General features: G+C 38.5%; 2 protein-coding genes across 3 annotated transcripts in view; both read left to right on the top strand.

Moving 5' to 3' along the window:
• RLF (RLF zinc finger) overlaps positions 1-16,521 on the top strand; it is a 77,944-nt gene extending 61,423 nt beyond the window's left edge. For both annotated transcript variants that reach the window (XM_043461765.1, XM_043461766.1), the window contains 3 exons: positions 1,773-1,909; positions 6,742-6,883; positions 11,403-16,521. In XM_043461765.1, coding sequence (XP_043317700.1) covers positions 1,773-1,909; positions 6,742-6,883; positions 11,403-16,052 — 4,929 coding nt within the window. In that variant the 3' untranslated portion in view covers positions 16,053-16,521. The remainder of the gene's footprint in view (positions 1-1,772; positions 1,910-6,741; positions 6,884-11,402) is intronic.
• Positions 16,522-23,109: 6,588 nt separating this feature from the next.
• On the top strand, positions 23,110-26,846 carry TMCO2 (transmembrane and coiled-coil domains 2). Its single transcript, XM_043461767.1, has 2 exons — positions 23,110-24,363; positions 26,449-26,846. Exons 1-2 carry the CDS (start codon positions 24,130-24,132, stop codon positions 26,761-26,763), a joined length of 549 nt encoding a protein of 182 aa, XP_043317702.1. The 5' UTR covers positions 23,110-24,129; the 3' UTR covers positions 26,764-26,846.
• The last annotated feature ends 333 nt before the right edge of the window (positions 26,847-27,179 follow it).

Raw genomic sequence — 27,179 nt, 5'->3', positions numbered from 1 at the left:
ATTTTGATCCTTTAGCCAGCACAATTTTAAGTGGCTCTGTTCTGGGCATTTCGTCTCTGGATGACCCTTCTGATTGATTCAGCTATGGTAGAGGACATGGAATTCCATTTTCATAATGTATGATTTTATTTTTTCCTTGAAACCTGAATTTAATTATGTTTAGGCTTTAACAACTTTCCCTCCCAACACTCATTAGATATAAATTTGCATCAAGTGATTTTTGCATCTGAGAATGATCTTTTTAATTACTTTCTAGTATCCCAAGGTTCACTTTCCTTTTTCTTTTTAAAATTTATGTTTTATGAAAACAATTTTTTGTTATTTACTCTTAATGAAAAGTTTTAACTCTGACTTTAATAGGCACATGTACCACATCTTTAAAAATTGAGATATAATTGACATATACTCTTAGCAAATTTCAGATATGCAGTATGGTGGTATTAACTGTAGTCACTGTGCTGTACTGAAGCATACAATTCTTGTAATAACTATGAGGGACGTTCTGTTATTCCCATTTGATAGATGAGGAAAGAGGCAGTAAGTTACTGAGAAGTTACATAACTTATCTAGGTTCATACAGCTAGAAGCTATAGAGCTGGGAAGAGAATGTATACAGCCTGGCTCTACAATAATTGCTTTTAACCACTGTATTGCACTGCTTATTATGTCATTGGATGGTCCTTGAAAAGATTAAAAAACACAGAAATAAGATTCACTTTTTAAAAATGATCTGTTTATCCTGGTTAGACCTGATTTCATTTATTCCATTTATTAGCACATATTTACTAGGTGTCTTTATGTTTTGGACACTGATAAATGCTGAGTTTTGAACAAGATGTACATAATCCTGAACTCATGAAATTAGAGACTTAGAAACACCAGAGATGAGCTAAACTATATGCTTCATTTGCCTTGATAATACACGTCATTTGTCCTGAAAGTATCATTGTTTTGTGTGGTTGGTGCCTAGTATAATTGACATTTATAGTGCTGACACAGTCATGAAATAGATTATGTTCTCCATATCCTGTTTATTAAGACAGGAAAAGGGTAAAATAGACTGAGAAAGATTCTTTACAAGTCTTAATCTCCTGTTTTACCACGATACAAAAAGATCCCCAGAAAATTCTACTTATTTGCTCCGAGATTGGTTTTTTAAGATTCCTATAAATAGTATAAGTATAAAAGATGTGTTTCTGAAAGTGTTTTAGTTGTGTGAAAAACTCATTTATACAAAATACTTTTTCCTTAATTATATGAGAAAACAATATGTTACCATAGCATTTATATTTAAAACAGTTTCTCAGCAGTCCTCCTTTAGCCCTACTGGGAGTAAGGGTAAGCATGGTATTTTTCTTTCTGTAACTTGAGTGACTTGAATAAAATTGAACAAGAAAGAAACAAAAAACAAGGGAAAAAAAAGATGATGGTACTTCAGGTGAAAATAACCTGAAGTTATGCATAGTTTGATTCTTTTATATAGTAACAGTGTTCATGACTAATTTTTTTTTAACTCTACAAAAATGTTTTTATATGTGTTGGGACTGCAGTGGAACTTCCTCATAGTGTCTGTTTTCTTCTGTTTAATAATTTCTTATATGAAATATTCCAGCAGACTCAGCCATTAGTAGAAGAAAATTATACGCCTCTAATTCTTGCCTCATGAATTATCAAAGATAGAAAATGTTACATAAAGAAGCTTCATGTTATATAACAAAATTTACAGAAAAGTCACCATTTTCTTTTTGACTTAGTCATCTCATTTTTGATAGATTGCAAAGGTCGACTGCAAGGAAATACTAGACATCATATGTAATCTGGAATCTGAGGGTCAGGATAATACAGCATTTGTTCTTTGTACGACTTACCTTACCCAGCAGCTCCAAACTGCAAGTGTATATTGTTCTTGGTAAGTATATTTAGTTTTTATTCCCTTTATTCGTTAGTACATAGTATAGCGTTTAGGGTTTATGTTAAAACATTGGTTTGTTTCAAACTTAAAGTCTAAGTGGATTAAATGATGACATGAGAATTAAATCTCACTTACAAGCTAAACCATTTAATTAAAAATATTGAGTCCAAAAATAAAGAAAGAGTGAAAAGTCTGAACTCCTCTTGATTATTTCATGGAGGGTTGTCTGTTAACTTCAATGTAAATCTTCTTCTTTGAAGATAAAATTATAGCAGTATGAACCAAATAGGTGTTGGTTTGTTATCCTTTACATTTATTTCACATCTTCTGGTAGTCACTTTCACCCTCATATTTGGAAACTCACTAATTATCTAGGTTTCTAGGTCAAACTTGCACTAGAGAGGGAAATCCTTTTGAATAGTAATCTTTTTTGCAACTTTAGTACTGTTCAGCAAAATTGCATTATTTGGTTTTAATTCAGTTTATGTCTTGTTTGCATACAGAGTACTTAGTTGCTAAAAAGGAAACAGTAAGGTGTAACCCGTGGTTCTTTCATCCTAACTGTATTGAAGCTATTTAGGACAGCAGGACAAACCTCTAAAATGTAACACTCTGTCAGTAAGTATCAGATTAGTGGTATGGATGAGCTATAAGGTATTAGAGAAAGGTGCTCAGTGTATACCAGTATTTAAGCAGGGTGTTAGAGAGGAGGTAGTATTCAAAGAATGGATTGGTTGGATTTGCATCATCTTGATTAGAAGAGCTCTTAAGGATGGCTTGAAGTTGGAAATAAGCATTTTGTTTATAGGAAAACCCAGTAAAGCCTTTTATATATACTTTAGCCCTTATTGCTCTCCCTCTGGAGCATCTGTATATATTTGTAAAGTTTTATAGCTGTTAGCATTTTTTATGTTACTGTATTTCTTTTTATTTACTAATTTATGTAGAAATATTATTTGTGTTCCATAAATTATCTCACCCAGTCCTCATAGTAATCACTGTACAGATAAGGGAGTGGAGGATCAAAGGAATTCTGGAAATCTTCAGTTGCCCATGGTCTCAGGGCTGAAGTCACAGAGCGAAGCCCAGGGTTTTTGGCTCCTCATACGGTTGTTTTCTTGACACAGGGCCAGAATTCAAATGGCAGTCTTCTGCTACCACGTCCTCTATGCTAGAGTTACATCTCCTATGAGGAGGGAGGAGGTAGTGGGACAGGACTTCACTGTATTTTGTAATAATCATTGTGGGCATTTTTATTAGCTAACCAAAAGAAATGATGTAAGTAAAAAGAAATTTTAGCAGAGCAGTGATATTTTTGATCACTATCAAGTAGAAGGATTTGTTTGCTTTTCATGCATAAGAGATTAGAGATTTAACCTCAGTAAAGCAGATGTATTTATTTATTTGTGGAGCAACCCCCATTTTTTCCTTTTTATAGTTATTTTCCTTGCCTATAATGAATATAGGCCTTTTTTTCTTTTATAGTTATTTTCTTTGCCTATAAGGAGTAATATCAGCTAGCTACAGCTAGGTTTTTAGTGCAAAGAAATCACATTAAGCCACATAGGGGATGTGTTACAGATTATAAAGAGTTTTTTAAACTGTAGTCACATGGTTCTTGTAATATTCTTGATACAGCTTCCCTTGTTTCCCTAATGGGGCTAGGATTAATGCTCTTCTTCTGCAGCAGGAAGGGATTAACAGGGATTTCCCTCTTGTTGGCCTCCTGAGGAGCTGTAATGAGTAAAGGAAAGGAAAGAAAATCTTAAATCACTTCACACTTTGTTAAAAGTAAGCTTCTTCCAAGCATTTCAGAAGGAAATAGAATATAAAATTTTAGAATTTTAAAGTATTTTTTTCACTTTTCTATTTGGAGGGAGGTGGGTGGGTGGTAAGTTAGTAGATACTGGAGTTAGAATAGCCATGACATAAAAACTGAATTTTACTAAGGAAAATAAATCCCAGGAGTTCTGTTCAAATAGATTAGATTCTTTTGTTATGATCAAGATGTTCCTGTTGTTGAAGATAGTAGGCTATATGGGAGTATTTGTCTAGAAAAAGAAAAAAAAATGTTAATTGGCATTTTATCAGCAACAGTAAAGTTGGAATATGATAATAAAACCAGTCACTTATTTTTAAATACATATACTAGAATTTATAAAGTGTCGTTCTTAAATTTCATTACCTTTGGAGATAGTTGAAAGGTAAACTATGTAACTGTCGCCCAAACTTTTTTATTCTTTTAGAAATTTCCTTCAGAGATGCTTAACAAATTGCAATAAATCTTATTACTTTATAGTGGTTACCATATTATTGATCTCAAAAGGTATATCACTTAGCTTATTCATTAAGCTTGGCCACAAAAAATTTTTGGCTGTTTACAAAAGTCAGGGAAGGGCTGAAGGAGTGAGTTCCCTATCGCTGTTTGGCAGTGGTAATGTAATTAGAGTAGCCACGCAAGTGAGAAAGGTAACCATTTTAATGGGACAGTGTATATACAGGTGTGTAGTTACCACTGCTACTCTGAAAATAAAATCATTTAAAGTTGAACTTTAATCTCCACTCTAAACTTTCAGTTAGTGTTTGATACGTTGACCTTTGGTTTCTGTAGCACCTGTGAGCTTAAATCTTGTGTGTTATATATTTATGTTTCTTCAGATGTAATTTCATGTCTTTTCTCTCTCAACTAGACTGTGATGGATATACCAGGGTCTTCATATATGTTGTCTAATTTACAGGTCAGTCCTTAGCACGTGGCAAAGATCAGATCCAGGATATCCATATGTTTTATTAATATTTAACTGAAATTTTTAAAGGATGAAAAAAGGTCATGAGAATCAGCCTTTCCAGGAGCTCTTTTTAGGGGGTTGCCATTCCTTAATTCCACAAAGTTGTCTTTACCTTGCTTCTAAAATGTCTAAATTCTGGATCACAGTGTGACATCATGGGCCTCCTTCCTGCTTTGTAGAAACATAGTTTAAAGTTCTTATTTGGTAGATAGAAGTCTGCCAGTTTTTCCTTTAAATTTCCTTTCCAATTTTTATAAATTTGTATGTAATTTGTTATTTTGAGGTAGGCAGTGACCTAATTTGAAGGTAAAGTAAATCATCTGAGCATTGGAAGTATCCATACAGTAGAATCATTTTCAGTATATTCTTTAATGATTGTCTATTTAAAAAGATCACATCATTATAGTGATTAAAGAAGTATTATCCTAGTACATGTATGATCCAGGAGACTATAAGTTGCTGGTGGTAGTTCATTATTTGGGTATGTAGATTTGAATGGATGGTTAAAGTGACATCTTGACTTTCTCACTAGTAAGTAATCCACTAGTTGTCATGGTTTCAGGCATGTTTCTATGTTTGGGAGGGCAATAGTAGTTTTAAATTGTTGAATTGAAACTGTGGAAATATGTATACAGATATAAAATACATGATAGAAATTCTCTTTTTTGATCATGGTTATTTGGAGTTAAGATAACTAGAGTTTGAAATACTTAATTTGGAATAAATCAGACCCCACACATTCTTATTTATTAAAAAAATATTTTGAGACATTTTAATTCTCAACCTGCCTTTTATCACTTTATCAAATTTGCCTAACTTTAAACTTCTAGCTAGTTGATGAATTTTAGATAGTAGATATTCTTTACCCTTTTATCTTTATAATCAGATTTCACTAGCTTTGATGATTTTTTCTTTTCTAATAGCATAGATTTCATGTACATATATTTCAGTAAGTACTCTGAGCATATGTAATTCTCCATTTTCTAAAGTTTTGTTAGTAAGATAAACATATGCGTAAAACAGTCTTGTAAGTTTAAAAATGAACAGTCATCCCAATTTCTTGCCTGGTAGCTATTTTCATAGCTGGTCTATCTTGTATCTATGTAAGAATTTTACCATATCCAAATGCCAGTTACCTCCTTAAAAGTATGAGAAAATGATAACATTTCTCTTTTGTTTTGCTAAGTAACTTTCCTTGCATTCACATTTCATATTCACATTCTAACTCATTTCTATCCTGGATGGTTTTGAGTTTCTAGTGCTTTTTCTTGAGAGTTTTCTCTGAACCCATTCAGTGCTTTTATGTAACTTATTCTTTTCAAGATTTTCTTTGTATATTTGTGGGATTCTTCTATTGTAGCCATTTCCAAGAGTGTCGCTTTACTAATTTTATTAGTAATATTTAAGCATTCCAAGATACAGGCCTAAGTAGCATTATGACATTTTAGAGATGGAAAAGCGTTTCTCATGAGATTAATGTGGAGAAGTATACCATTAGACTATTTCATAGTTGTATGCACTTTGTTAGCAGCATAGTGATGTCTGATGATCCCTGCCCACTAGAACAGGGCTTGATTCAGTCAGTATAATTACCAGTGTAAGGAGTAAAACCTTTTAGGATAAGGTGGGATCTAAAGAAGTCTTTGAAAATGTCAGCATAAAGAAAGTAGTCTTCTGTTGTTTTTATTTTTCCCCAGACACAAAGAAGAAAGTGGGGAGGTTTTCAAGGAGGATTCTTTTTAACAATTTAACCAGTTTGAGAGGAAGCAATAGGGAATACGGAAAGGGAGGTGGCAACCCATTCCAATGTTCTTGCCTGGAAGATCCCATGGACAGGGGCGCCTGGCAGACTACAGTTCATGGGGTCACAAGGGAGACAGACATGACTTGGCCACTAAACAACAAAAATAGGGAATATAGTTTGTTCTTCTAGATTTTGTTACACTACTGTCAGCTTACTTTCACAAACTGAAAAACTGGGGTAGCAATACCAGTTCCTTTAAATGTTTTATCATAATCTCTCTCTTTTTTTTAAAATAGGGAATTGACTCTCTTTTGGAGTAAACTGCAAAGAAGAATCGACCCTTCTGTAGACACTTTTTTGGAGCGCTGTCGTCAGTTTGGTGTCATAGCTAAAACACAGCAGCATTTATTTTGCCTGATTAGAGTCATACAAACTGAAGTGAGTAATTTATGCTTTTTGTGCTGATTGTTTATGGAGGGAAGGAAAAAGTGGAGAGAGAACTTCTCAGGCAACTCTTTTTAAATAAGGGAAAATGAGAAATAATGAGGTTTAATAAGATTATGGAACTGGACATAGCTAGCTGTTTCTGCAGATTTACTTCCTAGGAATCTACAATTTTCTTCGTGGAAAATAGTGATTGACATTACAGACCACTGGAGGAAGGAAAGATTGTTTCTTGATTGTCCCCTCAGTCACCCCAACATAAGTCTGGTTTTCCTAAAATAGTGTTCTGTATTATATACAGACATGTTTGTTGGCAAATTAGGAGAGTAATTGTTAGTGAAGAAAGCATAATTGTGTTTTCCAGCTCCTTGATAATGGAATGACTAACTCCTTCATGATGGAGTGATAGATTATCTAGGTTTTAGAGGAATGGACTGTACACAGATTGCAAGCTTCTGTGCAAATTAGGAAGCAAGTTAGTTTTGTCTTGTTTTTTAAGAAATAAATATTTCCTAAAATAAAGTGCTGTGTATAAAACCTTATTTTTTGAATTCGGCCCCATAAATTAATACTAAGACTGGAGATTTAGATGAGCCTTATGCTATGCTTGGTTTTTGTTTTTAGTGTCTACTCAATGACAGAGATCCCTATATACTCGTATCTATGATAGTTTATGGCTATGTTTTATGGGTTACTTTTTTGACAACATCCAAGGATTGTTTATATTAAAGTCAAGGCACAGTTGTATCATTGATGTGTTCTATCTCCTTTAATGTATCCTATTTTAGTACTATCCATATCCTAATACTGTGTATCTAGTCTTCTCCAGTGAAGATAGGAAAATGTAAAACAGTTACCAGAAGCAAATTACATACTTAGACAAGCTAGGTGATTATTATTTCTCATCACTACAAATGAAGTTGTGTCCCTATCATAGGAGCATGTTCAAGTAATTACAGAACTTGCCTGTTTAAAATAATCAGTGGTACAACTGGCCTTTTAAAAGTTTTGGCTTTAGGGTTTTTTTTTTGTTTTTTTTTTTTTTAAATCTTTAAGGAAAGGCCGTTTTCCCTTGCTGCGTAAGAGATTCTCACAGCTTAGCCCTAAAGTCAACACCCATTTATTAGCTCACAGTTTTGTGGGACAGAAATCCAGCACAGTGAGGCATGGTTCACTGCTCAGCATCACAAGGTCAAAACTGAGGTGCTGGCCAAGCTGAGTTTTTATCTGGAGGCTCTGTAGACAGTCCACTTCTAAGCTCATTCTTACAGTTGATAGAATGCAGCTCCTTTCCGTTGTAGGGCTGAAACCCTCATTTTCTTGCCGGCTGTCAGCCACAGCCTGTTTTCAGCTCCTGGAAGCCACTCTCGTGTTCATGCTTTCATTTTGAAGCCACAAAGGCACAAGGAATTCTTCAAATATGACCTCCTTCACCTCTGACTTCCAGACCTAGATTTAAAGAGCTTGAGTGATTGGGTCAGGTAATCCACTTGTCTTAAGATCAGTGGGTTTGGGGCTTTAATTACATCTGCAGGGTCTCTTTTGCCATATAACATACAATGTAGTCATAAGGATAATTCCATATTTATAGGTTCTGCTTATACTCAAAGTGAGGAGATTATACAAAAGTGAAGGTCAGGGGGTCATTTTAGATTTCTTTTTACTTCAGGGAACCACAAAAATGGGAAAATGTTAGAGGATTAGAGAAGGTGGGTTTCTGACACATACCAAGGAATTTGCTGTCCATTTGTATAACCAGAACCCATTTGTTTTTCATCCTAGTCTAGGATATTTTCCCCCTGTAATCTTTACTTATGATATTTGTCCTAAAGGGTAGAAAAGCTATGGACTGGTAGGTGGAAGGGGAGTGAAATGGAATTCCTTCAAATTGAGTGAGACACCTCTAGGTTTTTAAAAGCAAGAGGTGATCTAACCTCTGTCATTTGGGATCTAGTTCTACTGTGAATGGAGATATCCCAGATGATAGTGATGTAAAGGAGAAAAAAGTTTTTCCCTCTCCTATACAGGTCGATAACCCAGCTAGATAGGCCAAGGATCCTTTCATGGCTCCACATATCAGAAACCCAGGTTCCTTTTATCTGCTATTAACACATAGGTTCCAGCTCATGTTCCAAGATCTAACTATTCCAATCCCAGCTAGAATGTCTTCATTCCAGATAGCAGGTAGAGTGGGAAGCAGACCACGACACACCTTTCCCCCCATTCCTTCTAACACATACACAAACACGGTCACCTAGCTGCAAGGGGGAGCTTGGAGATAAACTGATTATTCTGGGTGACTCTGTAACCAGATAAAATCAGGTATTTGGTTTTTGTGAAAGAGGTGAAATGATCTTAGTGCATAGCAACCAGTTACATAGCCCTTGGGAAGGAAAAGATTAATGATGCTGAAAAACTTTTGTGGGCATTGGGTCTCTTGCGGAAGGCAGGCCTTGTACCTCCTTATTTTCTGGGTTTTAATTTTCTCTAAATAAAGAGCTTAAAGCAGATAATCAGTTAAAGGTGCTCAGGAGTTGTTAAACTTTGATTCTGTGACTTGAGAAACTCATATTGGAAGGGATGACTTTAGAGAATCTAGGGGCTCTCTTAAGACTTTTAAAAGTAGTATGACAGAAGAATGAATATAGATGTTGGTTATATTTGAAGTGGAAGGTATAAGAAGAGGGATAATCTTGAAGCCAGTTTATTTGACCATTGAGCTCTTTTTGGTGGAACATACAAGTTAGAACCATTTTGCAAAATTTTGTCTAGTTTTATTTCCTTCTCTTTAGTAATAAAGAAGCTGAAAATTAGAAATGGTGACTTGTAAGGATCTAGACCCTGGATATCTTGACAAATGGCATAATGGTTATCATTTGTAAGTCAGAGCACAGAGGACTTGGAGGAGAAAGTCCATTAAGTTTTAAAATCTTTCATTGGTTCTTAACAGGTTACTCAACCCCTTTTGCAAGACTCTGTGAGGTAAACAGCAAAGAATCCAGATCTGTTCTTTCTTAAACCGCCCAATCTAGTTGAAATGGTAAAATTTGTGAAATCACTAAGAATACTTTTCCCAGAAAATCCCCACAAAACTACCATTATACATTCTGAACAGATAGTTACTTGTTAAAGGAGTGGTGAATAAATTAGAATTAGGGTGTGGAATGTGGAACTGAATTTTCAAGAAACTGATGGATATGAATAATTTGATAGGTTTTAAACAGGAAACTGAAGAAGTGACTTGGCATATTGTATCAAGGGCATGTGGGATATAGCCAAGTCAAATGAGGATAATCTATGCAAAAAGTTTATTCAGAATAATGTCCAAGATTAATGACAGTTCTGTATGTTGATGGCAGTTATTTCGTTGTGTTCAGCATTTAGAATGGTACCCAACACAGAATAATTGCTTAGCGAATTGATGTTTGAACAGTGGGATTTATCCTCAAGTATTTTATATGGGATTCTGTTGAACATGTACTGTGTGCCAACATTGTATTAATCACTTTTATGTTGCCTTACTTCATTTGTAAAACAACATTAGGAGAAAATCTAATACTGCTGCTACAGTTGTCATTTTACAGATAAGGAGACTGAGGCTTAGAGGAGTTAAGAACTTGTCACTGTTGTGAAGCTGGGGTTCAAAGGCAGTCAGAGTCTGGCTCAAAATTCTGTTCTTTTCTGTATCGTGTTTTAAGCTACTGTGTCATAAGATCCTGCTTTTCTTGGTTCATATTATTTTCATATACCCTTTCAGCAAGAATCATCTTAAATGCACTTGCCTTTTATCATATACAACCAGGTCTTTTTCATGATTTTTGACTGATTTCTGAGAACCTGCTGCTATAGAGAAATTTTCTTTTGTTTTTCTGTGGGAAACAGATTCAGTACACCTGTAACTATAAAATACTAATTTTTTTGGAGGAAATGGAAAAATCATTTATTTTACCCTTGAGGTTTTGAAAACACCCAGTTATTCATGATACATGAATTTTTAAAATTGAATTCAGTCTTAAACTCCCTTATACACATGTATTTCCTCTTAAACCCATTTATTTAAGCCCTATCCTTCCTACCCAGCTTGAGACAATTCTTTTTTGAATCTTTCAGTGACCTTATTTATTCTGAGCTCCTCTGAATTTATGTGCCTTTTTTATTTACACATTTGGCACATAGGTAGATTTCTTGAGGGTTAAGGACTGCTTTAATATGCAGTGCTTTGGGACTTCCCTGGCGGTCCATTGGTTAAGACTCCACATTTCAACTGCAGGGTACATGGGTTTTATTGCTGGTTGGGGAACTAAGATCCTGCATGCTGCACAGTGTGGCCAAATAATAACAATATACAGTGCTTTATAAAGTTGGATACTCTATAAATGTACATTGTTGTTGTTTATAAGTTTTAAGAAGAGTGTATATGTGTATCTTATCAGTGAAATTTATGTAGTGTTTCCAAATTTATGTAGTTTTCCAAATGGAAAAAAAACCTTTTCTTCCCTGTTTTTCTTAACAGGCACAAGATGCTGGTCTTGGGGTGTCGATTTTACTATGTGTCAGAGCTCTTCAACTCAGAACAAGTGAGGATGAAGAAATGAAGGCATCAGTTTGTAAAACAATTGCTTGTCTTTTGCCAGAAGATTTAGAAGTTAGACGAGCCTGTCAACTTACAGAATTCTTAATTGAACCCAGTTTGGATGGATTTAACATGTTGGAAGAACTGTATTCCCAACCAGATCAAAAATTTGATGAAGAAAATGCACCAGTTCCAAATTCTCTCCGATGTGAGCTCTTACTAGCTTTAAAAGCCCACTGGCCTTTTGATCCTGAATTTTGGGACTGGAAAACTTTAAAACGACACTGCCACCAACTTCTAGGACAAGAAGCCTCAGATTCTGATGATGATCTAAGTGGCTATGAAATGTCTATTAACGACACAGATGTTTTAGAGTCATTTCTCAGTGACTATGAGGAAGGTAAAGAAGATAAACAATATAGAAGAAGAGATATGACAGATCAACATAAGGAGAAGAGAGACAAGAAACCCATTGGTTCTTCTGAAAGATACCAGAGGTGGCTTCAGTATAAATTTTTCTGTTTGTTATGTAAGCGAGAATGTATAGAGGCCAGGATTCTTCATCATTCTAAGATGCATATGGAAGATGGAATTTACACCTGTCCGGTTTGCATTAAAAAATTCAAGAGAAAAGAAATATTTGTTCCTCATGTGATGGAACATGTTAAAATGCCACCAAGCAGAAGGGACCGCTCTAGAAAGAAATTACTGTTGAAAGGCTCTCAAAAGGGAATTTGTCCCAAGAGCCCCTCTGCAGCCCTGGAGCAAGGTCAATCACTGAATGAACAAGCCAAAGGAGAGTCACATGAATATGTCACATTCAGCAAATTAGAAGATTGCCACCTACAAGACAGAGATTTGTACCCATGTCCTGGCACAGACTGTTCCCGTGTGTTTAAGCAGTTCAAATACTTAAGTGTGCATCTTAAAGCTGAACACCAAAATAATGATGAAAATGCCAAGCACTACTTAGATATGAAAAATAGAAGAGAGAAGTGTACTTATTGTCGACGACATTTCATGTCTGCTTTTCACCTGCGAGAGCATGAACAAGTGCATTGTGGTCCTCAGCCTTATATGTGTGTATCTATAGATTGCTATGCTAGGTTTGGATCAGTGAACGAACTGCTTAACCATAAACAAAAACATGATGATCTGCGTTATAAATGTGAATTAAATGGCTGTAATATTGTTTTCAGTGACTTGGGACAGCTTTACCACCATGAAGCACAACACTTTAGGGATGCATCTTACACGTGCAACTTCGTTGGCTGTAAAAAGTTCTATTATTCCAAAATTGAATACCAGAATCACCTCTCAATGCATAATGTTGAAAGTTCAAATGGAGATGTGAAGAAAACAGTGAAACTCGAGCCGGCAGCAGGTGAAAAGCAGGATTGTATTGATCAGCCCCATCTGCTTGACCAAACTGATAAGTCACATTTACCAGAGGATCTTCTCTTCTGTGCAGGATCAGCTAGTTCTCAGATAGAAACTACAGAAACTCTGAAAGAAAACAGTGACAGTAATTCTAGTGATCAGTTAAGTCATAGCTCTTCAGCTTCCATGAATGAAGAGTTGATTGACACGCTGGATCACTCTGAAACCATGCAGGATATATTATTAACTCATGAAAAAGTTTTTGTGCCCTCCAGTTTAAAGGAGAAATGTTCCAGTGTAGCGGTTTGTTTTGATGGGAGTAAGTTTACCTGTGGTTTTGATGGCTGTGGTTCCACATACAAAAACGCAAGAGGCATGCAGAAGCACCTAAGGAAGGTTCATCCATACCATTTCAAACCCAAAAAGGTAAAGACAAAGGATCTCTTTCCCTGTTTGGGTAATGAACACAATCCAACGACTGAAAAGTTTGATGCAGAACCTAAACCCAGCTCAGATACAAACAGTGACTCCCCAGATGAAGGTCTGGATCACAATATCCATACTAAATGTAAACGAGAACATCAAGGCTATTCCTCAGAAGCCTCCATCTGTGCATCTAAAAGGCCCTGTACAGAGGATACCATGTTGGAACTTCTGTTACGCTTAAAACATTTAAGCTTGAAAAACTCAATAACCCATGGATCTTTCTCAGGGTCATTGCAGGGGTACCCATCCAGTGGTGCTAAGTCTCTTCAAGCAGTTTCAGCTACAATCTCAGATCTTAATTTTCAGAATCAAGATGAAAATATGCCAAGTCAGTACCTGGCACAGTTGGCAGCCAAGCCTTTTTTCTGTGAGCTTCAAGGATGCAAATACGAATTTGTGACTAGAGAGGCGTTGTTAATGCATTATCTTAAAAAACATAATTATTCAAAAGAAAAAGTCCTTCAGTTAACCATGTTTCAGCATCGGTATTCCCCGTTCCAGTGTCATATTTGCCAAAGGTCATTTACGAGAAAAACACACCTTAGGATTCATTATAAAAATAAACATCAAATTGGCAGCGACAGAGTAACTCAAAAACTATTAGATAATGAAAAATGTGATCATGAAGGCCCGTGCTCAGTAGATAGGTTGAAAGTTGATTGTCCTGCAGAACATGGAGGTGATCCCAGTGGTAACTCTGAGAAGCCACACTGTCATTCTAAAAAGGATGAGTGCAGTTCGGAAACAGATTTGGAGTCATCCTGTGAAGAAACAGAAAGTAAAATATCTGATCTCTCATCACCAATAGGCAGCCATAGAGAAGAAGGAGAAGGAAGAGAGGGTAGAGGTAGCAGGAGAACTGTTGCTAAAGGAAATCTCTGCTACATTTTGAATAAATACCACAAACCATTCCATTGTATTCATAAAACTTGCAACTCCTCCTTCACCAATCTCAAAGGCTTGATCCGCCATTACAGGACTGTACATCAGTACAACAAAGAGCAGTTATGTTTGGAGAAAGACAAAGCAAGAACCAAAAGGGAGCTTGTCAAATGTAAAAAGATATTCGCCTGCAAGTATAAGGAATGTAACAAACGCTTCCTGTGTTCCAAAGCTCTTGCGAAGCACTGTAGTGACTCTCATAACCTAGACCACATTGAAGAGCCGAAAGTGCTCGCTGAAGCTGAGTCAGTGGCCAGATTTTCCTGTAACCAGCCTCAGTGCCCTGCTGTTTTTTATACATTCAGCAAGTTGAAGCACCACTTGATGGAACAGCATAACATTGAAGGAGAAATACATTCAGACTATGAAATTCATTGTGATCTTAATGGCTGTGGCCAGATTTTCACCCATCGCAGTAATTATTCTCAACATGTATATTACCGACATAAGGACTATTACGATGATCTGTTTAGAAGCCAGAAAGTGGCAAATGAAAGGCTACTACGGAGTGAAAAGGTGTGTCAGACAACTCACCCTCAGGGGCACGAACATCAGACGACCAGGAGATCGTTTAATGCCAAGGCTAAAAAGTGTGGCTTAATCAAAGACAAGAAAGCTCCGATTAGTTTTAAAACGAGAGCTGAAGCCCTCCACATGTGCGTGGAGCATTCTGAGCACACGCAGTACCCCTGCATGGTTCAGGGGTGCTTGTCTGTGGTGAAGTTGGAGAGCAGCATAGTGAGGCATTACAAGCGCACCCATCAGATGAGTAGTGCCTACCTAGAGCAACAGATGGAAAACCTTGTCATGTGTGTTAAGTACGGTACCAAAATTAAGGAGGAGCCCACTTCTGAAGCAGAGCCCTACATAAAGAAAGAAGAAGACAGAGGCTGTGAATCAGAGCTCACCCAGCACAGCCATCCCCGAGGTGACACTGGCGTGCCTGTCCAGACCGCTGATCCCCTCCATCCAGGTGAAAGGGACGGAGGGCAGAAAGGATGTACAGAGAGCAGCCCAGTTTTTGATGCGGATTCTCTGCTCTACAGAGGAACTCTGAAATGTAACCATAGTTCAGAAACCACTTCTTTGGAACAGTGTAATATAGTTCAGCCTCCTCCTTGTAAAATAGAAAATTCCATTCCTAATCCTGATGGGACTGAAAGTGGGACTTATTTCACAAGTTTCCAGCTGCCTTTACCAAGGATCAAAGACTCGGAAACTGGGCAGCAAAGTTCAGGGCAAGAAAACACTGTAAAAAATTCAACCCATGTTCCAAAAGAGACTTTCAGGAAGCATCCACAGCCCAGGTCATTTGATTTGAAGACTTATAAACCTATGGGATTTGAATCTTCATTTCTGAAATTTATTCAGGAAAGTGAAGAGAAAGAAGATGATTTTGATGATTGGGAGCCTTCAGAGCACTTAACATTAAATAATTCTTCACAACCCTGTAATGACTTAACAGGGAGTGTTATGGCAAATAATTTGGTGAATGACAATGACCCTGAAGTTGACATACCTCATTCTTCCAGTGACTCTGCAATTCATGAGAACCTGACTGCAATCCCACCTTTAATAGTAGCTGAGACGACAACAGTTCCCTCCTTGGAAAACCTGAGGGTCGTATTGGACAAAGCATTAACAGACTGTGGAGAACTTGCCTTAAAACAGCTTCATTATCTTCGGCCAGTGGTTGTCCTTGAAAGATCTAAGTTTTCCACACCAATTTTAGACTTGTTTCCAACAAAAAAGACAGATGAGCTTTGTGTAGGAAGTTCCTAAATAGCAATTTTGTTTTAGAAACAGACTGGCTCCAGCACTGCAACATGGGGACAATTGCCAACTTGAACAAAGGCTGAGAACCAGCCACACCGTCGTTTAGGGTAGAATAGGCTGTGTATTTACATGAATGTATAATATCTATGTCAGCAGTATTGGCTGAGTCCATTAGCTCTCCAGTTGGTTTATTGATTGGGTTTTTTGTTTTTGTTTTATTAAAAAATGGAACTGTATTCTTGTTTGGTGCTAATTAATACATCAAAATATATCGGGGCTTCCTTTTTCAAATTAAGTGTGCATGATTGTATATGGAACAGATACTAAGATCCCAGGGTGGGAGGGCTAGGGAAAGGGATATGGAGTTCTTACTTGACTTGAATGTGCACCTGAGGGTGCTTTGTGTAATATATTGTACACTACAGCATCTTATATTTTTTGAGTTGAGTTTCAATAAATTACAATTTTTCACCCATTTTTTTTCGTTTACTCATAATGAGTTTTCATGCCACACATGAATTGGAATTGCACATATATTTTCTGAAATGTGCACTTATATTTTACCTTGGTTATTAACCAAACCGTTCAGATCAAGCTTCCTTTTGAATGACTGTTGTCTTAAAAATTTTGTGGAAAGAAAATTCTGAGATAGAGTAATTAACTCTGGCAGTCAAGGTAGCTCCTGGAAGAGGATGTTCAGGAGTTTTTCAGGTAGAAAGGAGAGGGTATGCCAGGCATAATGTGAAGAGCTCACCACATTCAGAGATAATAAAGCCATGTTTCCAGGCAACTACAGATAATGTGATCAGCTGGCAGTAAAAGGGGAGCCCTGGAGCAGATGAGCTGCTTGTAGAGACAGGAGCCAAACCACAGACACTGAGGAGTTCGGACTTGAGTCCATAGGCAGCTGAGAGCCTTTACAGGATTTTAAACAACATTCATATTAATCTGTAGATTGCTTGAATGAGTGTGATTTGAGGGGCTGAGAATGGAAACAGATCTAAGACTGTTAAAGTAATTGCGACAAACGACGGCAGCAGAGCGACGAGCAGATGAAATTGAGAAATTTAAGAGGCGTATTAGGCACTGGAGAAAATGAGGAAAACTTAAGGTTCTGTAGTGATGGATGCAACCAATTGAGGCAAGACTAGAAAGGAGTTTGGGGGAAGAGAATAGAAACACAAGATGAGTTTGGTCTTTGTATTAAAGTTTCAGCGGACTGTGGGACATCCATGTATAATGACAAGAAAAGCAGTGTTTTCTTATATAGCAGCTTTATTCTCTGTTCTTTGTGAAGTCACTTTATCATTATTTAACAGTGAAATGACACAGATACTCCTAAAATCCCCTTCTTATGCCTCTGGTTAGAATTTTAAGATCTTTTCTCTGACCCTTAAACCTTGTTTTGTCAGCTCTTAAAAGGTTTTTATTCTACCACCTCATCTCCCTAAGAGTCTAAAGCACCCCACCACTACCACTACCACCACCAAGCCGAAGTTATTTCTTGGCTCAGATCTTAGTAGGATACAAGATTCTCAAACAAGATTCTGTTGAAAGCCAAAGTGGCAGAAACAGTGGAACTGCTTAGAGGCCGAGGTCACTACTGACTGAGTTCTTTGGGATCTTGAGCTCATTTCCCCTCTGGACTTCAGTTTCCTGCCTTACAAAGTGTTGAGGTGTAAGTGATCGTTTCAAAAGGTCCTTTACCTGCGGTCTGAGCATGAGAAATAACCAGTGGTCCCATCTTAAAAATTCCTCATTCTAGAGATTTTTAGATCAGACCAAGAGAAAGCTGCTAATTTTAAGACTCAACTGTATCCATCCAAAAAGGGGAAGTCCCCGGTGGTCCAGTGGTTTAGTTAGGGCTCTGCACTCCCACTGCAGGGGGCACAGATTTGATCCCTGGTTGGGGAACCAAGACCCCACATGCTGTGTGGTTTGGCCAAAAGAAAGAAAAAGACTCAGCTGTATTCATTTAACCACTCCTAACTCCTATACCCTGGAAGGACCAAGAGAGTCCATTGGCAGTAGTACCAAACCCTAGTTTTTAGAACCCAGTTGAAAGTTTGCTTTAATATGATCCTAGAAGCATTTTCTATTCTAGTTGGAGTGGTTTGCTTCTTTTGATCCTTTTTTTTTCTTTTTTTTTTTTAAGATGTTTCAATATGGACCATTTAAAAAGTCTTTATTAATAGAGTTTGTTACAATATTGCTTCTTTTTTTATGTTTTGGTTTTTTGGCTCAGAAGACCTGGGATCTTAGCTCCTGGACTGGGAACTGAACCTGCACTCCCTGCACTGGAAGGCAAAATCTTGACCACTGGATCGCCAGGGAAGCCTTTGATCTTTATTGAAGACGATGTTCTGTTAAAACCAGCATGTGTGATTATATGATAATACAGAAGGTCAGGGGGTTATTTTTGAAGCTTTTAGTCCTATCATTTTTACTTGATATCTCTTTGGGGATTGTCCTCCAAATACTCCAGACTTGGAAGCACTGAGTTTGTGCCCCCTAAAATTAATAGGTAGAAATCGAGAATGCCAGACACTTTGATTCTTGCACTTTACCCAGAATTCTCCTGCTTCTGTGTTTCTCCATGTTTGTGAGCACACATGTGAAAGAGAGCAAGTAGGCAATGATGGAGAAGAACGGTTTTGATGAGTCTTCCTAGGGATTTCAGCCCCAACCTATCCCCTCCGTCCCAGGTTGCCTGCTTCTGAGCTGCGCTGGCAAGGACAGTCATTGAAGGACAGAGTCATTAGCCAAACACTTAAGTACACACATACTTAAAGATAATTACAGGTATTTGGGAGATAAAAATAAATTTATTACGGAGTCTGCCATCATGGAGCTTCAATATGAGGGCTGGGGTAGGCTTTCCAGGTGGTGCTAGTGGTAAAAAACCCACCTGCCAATGCAAGAGACTTAAGTGACACTGGTTCGATCCTTGGGTCAGGAAGATCTGGAGACATGGCAACCCATTCCAGTATTCTTGCCTAGAGAATCCTATGGACAGAGAGGAGCCTGGTGAGCTGCAGTCCGTGGGGTTGCAAAGAGTCAAAGTTATGACTATGGGCTGGCAGCATGGATGTCATCTAAGAACTTGTTCAAAATGTAGACTGTCAAGTTCAGACCTTCTTGACCAAAATCTGCGTTTCAGTAACATCTCCAGATGATTCACAGGCACAGAAAAGTTATAGAAGCAGAGGCCTAGAATACAAAGTGGAAAGTGCTGAGATTGCAGGGTAATTAGACTTTTTTTTTTTTTTTTTTAGTACGTAACATAAAATTATCTTGTTGGATTTTCATAACTCCGTGAAGTCAGTACTGTTCGTATTCTTATTTGACAGATTAAAAGGATGGGGATGCAGTGTCTAGCTGATAAAAGTTAGGAAGAGGTGGAGCTAAGTTTCCAGTCTTATCTGACTGGAAAAATATCAGGAGGGGAACTTAATGTGAAGGATGAAAGATAGAAAGTCGCAGGTGGCATTTAAAGTACCAGAAATACCAGTTTTGTAATTAAGCTGTACTTTCTGTGAAAGTGAGTAGTGGGAAATAAAGTTGGAAGCATAGGTAAAAACCAGGTCATGCAGATCCAACTCAACTCATGTAGGTTCAACTCCAGTTATGCATCCAGTGTTGACAGTTCCTCATTTGAGAAAGAGATGGAAAACAGAAATTACTGTTTCTGTGAATAACATGTGACCTTTGAAAAGGATTTTCTTTTTTTTTTTTGCCACACCACAGGCTACTTGCAGTTTCCCCAACCTAGGGATTGAAGCACAGCAGTGCTTCCACTCAGCAGTGGAAGCACAGAGTCCTAACCACTGGACTGCCAGGGGATCCTCTCAATTTTTCTTTCTGAAAGAAACTTCTAAAAGAGAAGTTGCTCAGTCCTCTCTTTGTACCCATAGTAGCCTGTGAGACCGCGTGGCTTTATACTCCTGACTTGGGACATGGCCTCCTATTATGTCAAACTGAGTCTACAAAGAGTGGCCCATTGTGCTAACAGGCCTGCTTGGTCTACACTTGCAGAAATATACTCTGTGATGGCCTGCATTTGGAGGCCTGAACCTCTTCGAGAAAGGTAAACTGTTCAACAAACGTTAAAACTGCAAATAATTAAAAGTGCTATGAAAGATGCCCAGACAGGGAGCCAAAAAAGGACAGAAAGTTTCCATAAAGGAAGCAATGTTTAAACCTGAAGAAACGAGAAGTTGGGATAATCCAATTCTGTGCCAAATCTTTGTGGTGTAACAGCTGGCTGGGTGTGTTAGCGACACTGACAAGTCTAGAGCCAGAGTTAAGAGAATAAATGGGAAAGGGTTAGAAGATTGGATAGGTCAGCAGGAAGCCAGTATTTTGGCGTCTATAACCATGTTCTAGACTTTGGGTATTGTTTTACAAAAAATGAAGAGCCTAGTGAAGGTTTGAAAGTGTGTACCACATAAATAACAAGTTGCTGCATGTGTAAATCAGACAGTCTTAATAGGGCACTACTGTGGAAATGACTGAAGGATGGATGGATGGATGGATGATACTAAAGGTGGGCTGAGATATACCTTCCATTGTGATCAACTCTTCCTCAGTGTTCAGGAGTCTAAGAGGAGTCAAACAATAAATGGGTTTTTCAGACTAGATTTTCTTTGAGGAGCTCTGTACTACTGAAGTCTACAATACCTAGCATTTGATCATAAACATCACTATAAATGATAGTTGCCTTTACCTTCTACACAAATTGCCAAATTCTCATTACAGTAGTCCTACAAGGTGGGAATTACACTTGCTTTACCAATGAAGGTACTGAGCCTCAAGTAACCTGCCCAAGGTAACAAAGTTTGTGAATAGTACAGCCAAAATTTGAAGCCAGGTCCATTAGACTCCCAAACACCTATCCTCTTAACAGCTACTCTGTAAAACTTCTATAGAAACAAGTAACCAATGGAATAGGCACTTGATGATTAAACAGTTTAGGCTATAAACATATTTGGAATTCTTCTAGGGGACTTTGTATTTACTTAAAAATACTTGAATGCCTGCTACATGCCAAGCAGTGAATACAGTGAACATACAGTAGTGAATAAAATGAACATGCTCCCTGTCTTCCTTCAGTTTACAGTAGTCATGGAACACATATCAAACCCCAGATTGCACAAATAACCGTAATCATGTTAAGTGTTTTGAAAGTAAAGTGTAAGGTGCCACGTAACAGGGAGATCTAGAGAAGGATGTCTTGGGTAATGAGTCTGTTGTCACAATCATATTTTTCTTCAAAAAATTTCTGGTTACCAGTCTTTAATGGTTTCTGGCCTATGTTTAACTTGTTATGGTAAAACAGTTATCTGAGTAATTTTTATTCCTTTCTAGAAAAGATTCTAATTGTGATCAGTCACAAGCAGACTGTGGGTTTAACATCATTAACAGTCATGCCTAAATCAATATGTCATTGTGACCTGACATGGTTTTAATACTATATCCAACAGCATTCTAGACTCCACGTCCTAGATGTGTCCCTGATACCCTGGTAGCTCACTTGGTAAAGAGTCTGCCTGCAATGCAGGAGACCCAGGTTTCATTCCTGGGTCAGGAAGGTCCCCTGGAGCAGGAAATGACAACCCACTCCAGTGTCCTTGCCTGGAGAAGCCCATGGACAGAAAAGCCTGGCAGGCTACAGTCTGTGGGGTCGCAAGAGTCGGACACGACTGAGCGACCAAGCAGACAGCACACACTGACACCTTGAGCAGCTGGCCGTCCCTCCCCTTCCTGCGAGAGCGCGCGTTCGGGCTTCCCTGATGGCCTCGTGGTTAAGAAGCTGCCTGCCAATGCAAGGGACACAGGTTCGATCCCTGGGCCAGGAAGGTCCCACGTGCCACGGGGCAACTAAGCCCATTCGCCACAACTACTGAGCTCAGAGCCGCAGCTGCTGAGCCCGCGCACCTAGAGCCTGTGTCCACGAGAGAAGCCACCCCAGTGAGAAGCCACGCCCTCGACAGAGTCGTCTCCGCTCACCAAAGTAGAGAAAAGCCCAAGAAGCAACAGAGACCTAGCACCGCCAAAAACAAACAATTTTTTAAAAAGAACAAAATAGTTATTTTTTTCAGGCATCCCTATCCATGTTCTTTCTTTCAGTCAACCAGATGAACAAATCAGAATAGCATCAGACAATATTTTTCTAAAAAGTTTTCATATTTCTCCCTTTCTCTCCTTCCTTACCATGCCCCTCCTCTCCTCTTGGTACAAGCCGTCTGTTGGATTCTCGCTGTCTTCATAACTGATCTCACAATTTATATGATAACACTTGTGTGTGAACTACCTTTTTTCATGTAAGACTTTTGGGAACAGACCTTGTATTTTATCTTTTCATACCTCCTTGTCAAGTGCATAGGGACTAGTCAGTAAATAATGGATTTGATAACATGGCATATAGGTTATGGGACAGCGTGCTACTCTTTACAAAGTGCTTAGGCAATTATACCATTTGTTCCTATATCAATCTTATGAAGCAGACGTAAATAGATGAGCACAGTGAGGCTCAAATATGTCAAAAGCTTTCCCAAAGATACAATTTCTAAGCAATCAGTTCAGTTCAGTTCAGTCGCTCAGTCGTGTCCGACTCTTTGCGACCCCATGAACCACAGCATGCCAGGCCTCCCTGTCCATCACCAACTCCCGGAGTTTACTCAAACTCATGTCCATCGAGTCGGTGATGCCATCCAACCATCTCATCCTCTGTCGTCCCCTTCTGCTCCTGCCCCCAATCCCTCCCAGCATCAGGGTCTTTTCCAATGAGTCAACTCTTTGCATGAGGTGGCCAAAGTATTGGAGTTTCAGCTTCAGCATCAGTCCTTCCAATGAACACCCAGGATTGATTCTTCTTTAGGATGGACTGGTTGGATCTCCTTGGAGTCCAAGGGACTCTCAAGAGTCTTCTCCAACACCATAGTTCAAAAGCATCAATTTTTCGGCGCTCAGCTTTCTTCACAGTCCAACTCTCACATCCATACATGACCCCTGGAAAAACCATAGCCTTGACTAGACAGACCTTTATTGGCAAAGTAATGTCTCTGCTTTTTAATATGTTGTCCAGGTTGGTCATAACTTTCCTTCCAAGGAGTAAGCGTCTTTTAATTTCATGGCTGCAATCACCATCTGCAGTGATTTTGGAGCCCCACCCAAACAATAAACTCTTGCCACTGTTCCTACTGTTTCCCCGTCCATTTCCCAGGACGTGATGGGACCAGATGCCATAGTGACATACAAAAAAGGAAATGCTACAAAATGATCCAGTAATAACCTCCCTCCACATTTCCCAAGTAAACTATTAGCTTGGGGGTGTGTGTGTGTGTGTTTAGTCATGTTCGACTCTTAGCGACCCTGTGGACTGTAACCTCTCAGGCTTCTCTGTTCCTGGGATCTTCCCAGGCAAGAATACTGGAGTGGGTTGCCATTTCCTTCTCCAGGGGATCTTTCCAGTCCAGAGATCAAACCCATGTCTCCTGTGTTGGCAGGCAGATTCTTTACCACTGAGCCACCAGGGAAGCCCAGCTCTTTAGAAAGTCCCTCTTTAAATCCTATCTCCTCAAATCTCCACTTAACCTCACTTTTCTCATTTGAAATGTGAAGATAACTGTTCTCCATCCCGTGGATTGTTGGAAATGCACTATACACTAAGAGGTAACCACATGTGGCTACTTAAATTTAATTAAAGTTGAATAAAATGTAAAATTCACTTCCTCAGCCACACTCGCCACATTTCAAGTGATTAGTGGCTTCCACGTTGGAAACAGCAGATATATCATTACCGAAAGTTCTATTGAACAGTGCTGTGTCAGCGCTAGGACTGGTCAAAGACCAGAGAAAGTGATATGATTGAACTGAAAACTCAGGCCTTTGCCTGGTTGGTTTTGAGTGAGAAGGTTCAGTGGGTGGGTGGGAAGCAAGCTGACCTTCAGAACAGTGACATCACAAAGAACAGCTCACAGTGGCTCTGGAACACCTGGACTCCCAGACCACTCTTCCTAACTCATATCTAGGTTCCTGAAGCCTCTGCACATGTCGTTCCTGGAGCTGCTGGTATATTAAAATGTCATCTTCATCTTCTATCTGGGACACCATCATAGATTATCTCTCTCTGAGCACGATATGGAATTATCTACAAGCAACTCTTCTGGGAGAGACTAGTGCGCCTCAGCAAACAAATTTGGGGCCACTAGATAACCTTGCTCCGGCTGTGCAAGTTATCCTGGGAATTTCCTTTTTGATTTTGTTGGGAGTGGGAATGTATGCCTTATGGAAACGAAGTGTTCAGTCAATTCAGGTTATACTCTTTTGTTATGGAGAAATTTAAATAGTTAAGCATTGTGAAATTTGGTCAGTTCTCTCCCATATTGCTGCCACCCAGTTTTAAGACCATGCAGATGAGCCAGAGTGCACCTTTTGTCTCTGAAGTTGGTTGAAATTAGGTTAGCTTTAAAATTTTTCCTTCAATTAGGTTTTTGACATAAAAAAGCTTTCTCACAATGATCTTTGGCTTGCTTATAATAAAATAGATTAAAGAAGCTTATAACATGAGAAGGCAGCCTTATCTCCAGATTTCTTTGATCACGTATTTGTATTCATCTTTGAGTGTCTAACCGTGTGCCGGACACCATGTAGAGTACTTCTTAGAGAATAGCACCACAAGTATAACTGGGATCTTGGGTTTTGCCTTTCTGTTCTTACTGTGCCTTTGCTCTGTAACTGATGAGGAAGCATGTATATGTTTATTTAGTCATTGCAATGAATATACAGGGGCTCTTTGGGGGATTAGGAGTATAACTGGCTGGAATTACAAGAAACATTTAGGATTTTATATACTTCTGTTTAATTTACCAATAATAACAGCTATATTTATAATATAGTTAAAATCTTTTGAGAATCTCAACAATTCCATGAAATGGATAGAGTTTCTTTTCATGTGACAAACAAGGAAAGAGGTGCATTGACATTCAGCCTAAATTTAAGAAGATGGGCTTTAAAGAGGGCTTTGTTAAGAAGTGACTGGTTTACTTGGTAAATGTTGAAAGAAGTTATTATTGGATTATTTTGTAGCATTCACTTATTTTCATGCCACTCCTCTTGAGAAATCACTCACCTGCATTTCTCTCAACCTTCGAAAACCTTGCATAGTACGCAGGGCAGGGATTATTGACTCCATTTTGTAGGTGAGGGAATTTGGTTATCACCTACCCAAGGTGACATAGATTGCAAATGCTGGCCAAGCTGAGATTCAAACCCGATTTTTAGCATTCCAAATTACATTCTCCAAAATCTCATTTACTATAGTCCAACTGATTGAAATCCTTAACCAGGATTTGTGTGTCTACATATTCATATTCTGCATTTCAATTAGCTAATAAAAGAAGAGAAGCCAAAACACCAAACTCTATCTATGCTACTCGGTTCTGCTGTTGTTTGGTTATTGCTTAATTCAATCAGATGAGTTCGCTGCCCTCCAGGCACTTCATCCAAGAAAAAGAGGTGTATAACAAGAGTGGTTAATAAACTCTGGAGTCAGACTACAGGGGTCTCTTGGTTTTGCCACTTCCTGAGTGAGCTGAGAGCAATCACTTAGGCTCTAAACCCCAGTTTCCTTATCTGTGAAATGGGTTTGATAACAGTGCCCCCTTGGGGTTTTTGTGAGGATTAAAGGAGGTATTTATTGTATGTATAAAACTTAGCACGTAACAGTGCTCAATAAGCAATGCTAGTTATTATAAGGAAAAAAGGTGATTTTTTTTCTTTTCCTAGTTAGACTCTGTCCTAGCACCTTAAAAAAAAAATTTCCATGTCCAAGAAATCCAGCCTTTCAGACTGCTGTGTCCTAAAAGAATGTACATGGAAATCAGAATTCCTGGATTCCAGTCATGGCTCTACCATTTCCAAGTATATGACAATGACAGGGTACCAACTGGAAGGTATCTAAGTGATTACCTGGTGTTTTTTTTTCCCCTACATAAATAGGTCATGCACAGGCAAGGAAACTCCTAGCCTGGACATGGACTATGACAGGGTACCAAATGGAAGGTATCTAAATGATTACCTGTTTTTTTTTTTTTCCCTACATAAATAGGTCATGCACAGGCAAGGAAACTCCTAGCAAAGAGCCTTGCATGAAGCAAGCTTTCAGCAAACATTATCTACTATTATAATCTTTATTAATTAGATGCAAATAATAATCTCTGACCTGCCTACCTCTCCACTTTGTGGTAAGTAAAGATCAAAGGACAAAATAGCTGTGAGGATGTTTTGTTAGGAATGAGGGATTATTATTACTATTAGAGGTTTTTTTTGCATCTACAGTAGACTGTGGCATTTCACGTGAATAAACAAGTAACGTTCAACTTCTGTTGTTTTATTTTAGAAAATACTGTTGTTTGCAATCACACTCTACAAACTTTACAAGAAAGGCTCAGATTTTTTTCAGGCTTTGCTGGTCAACCCAGAAGGGAGTGATCTCACACTTCAAGACAATAATATTTTCCTGTCTTTGGGTCTGCAAGAGAAGATTCTGAAAAAGCTTCAGACAGTGGAAAACAAAGTGAAGGACTTGGAAGGGATGATCATTTCCCAAAAACCTACCACAAAGAGGGATTACTCCTCTGAGCACTACTGCAGCTGCTCCGACTGCCAGAGTCCCTTGCCTACATCAGGGTTTACATCCACGTCTGAAATGTGATGGGCTCCAGCTGTTTCTAGAAAAGCGCTGTTTTCCTCATGTGTGCGGTGGTGTATCAATAAAGACAGAGAACTATATTGAAATTACCTGGCCAGGACTGGTTCTCTCTTTAGCAGGGCTGTTTCCACTTGTGTGTGGTGGGGTCACAAGGGGGATCATGGTGGCTAAAAATGGCTGAGATTGTGGGGCCGGCTTGACAGGCTGGAGACCATAAGCAGCCATATAGAAAAGGAACCGTAGGGGAGGGGATAGAAAGGAGAATGGTCAGGGATGTGACCTTGAGTTCCATGCTGAAGAGGTTGGATTAGATACAGTGAAAACAGGAGAGTACTGTTAAGGGTGATGCTCCCTCCCTATAGAGAGGGAGGCTGACTTTTGTCCTTGTTTTTGGTCTAAAATATGTGGCCTGGAATCTC

Source organism: Cervus canadensis, chromosome 2, assembly GCF_019320065.1.
Source record: "Cervus canadensis isolate Bull #8, Minnesota chromosome 2, ASM1932006v1, whole genome shotgun sequence".
NCBI classification, from domain to species: Eukaryota; Metazoa; Chordata; class Mammalia; order Artiodactyla; family Cervidae; genus Cervus; species Cervus canadensis.
Note: the sequence above shows the minus strand (reverse complement) of the source record. Positions and strands in the feature narration are given on the sequence as shown.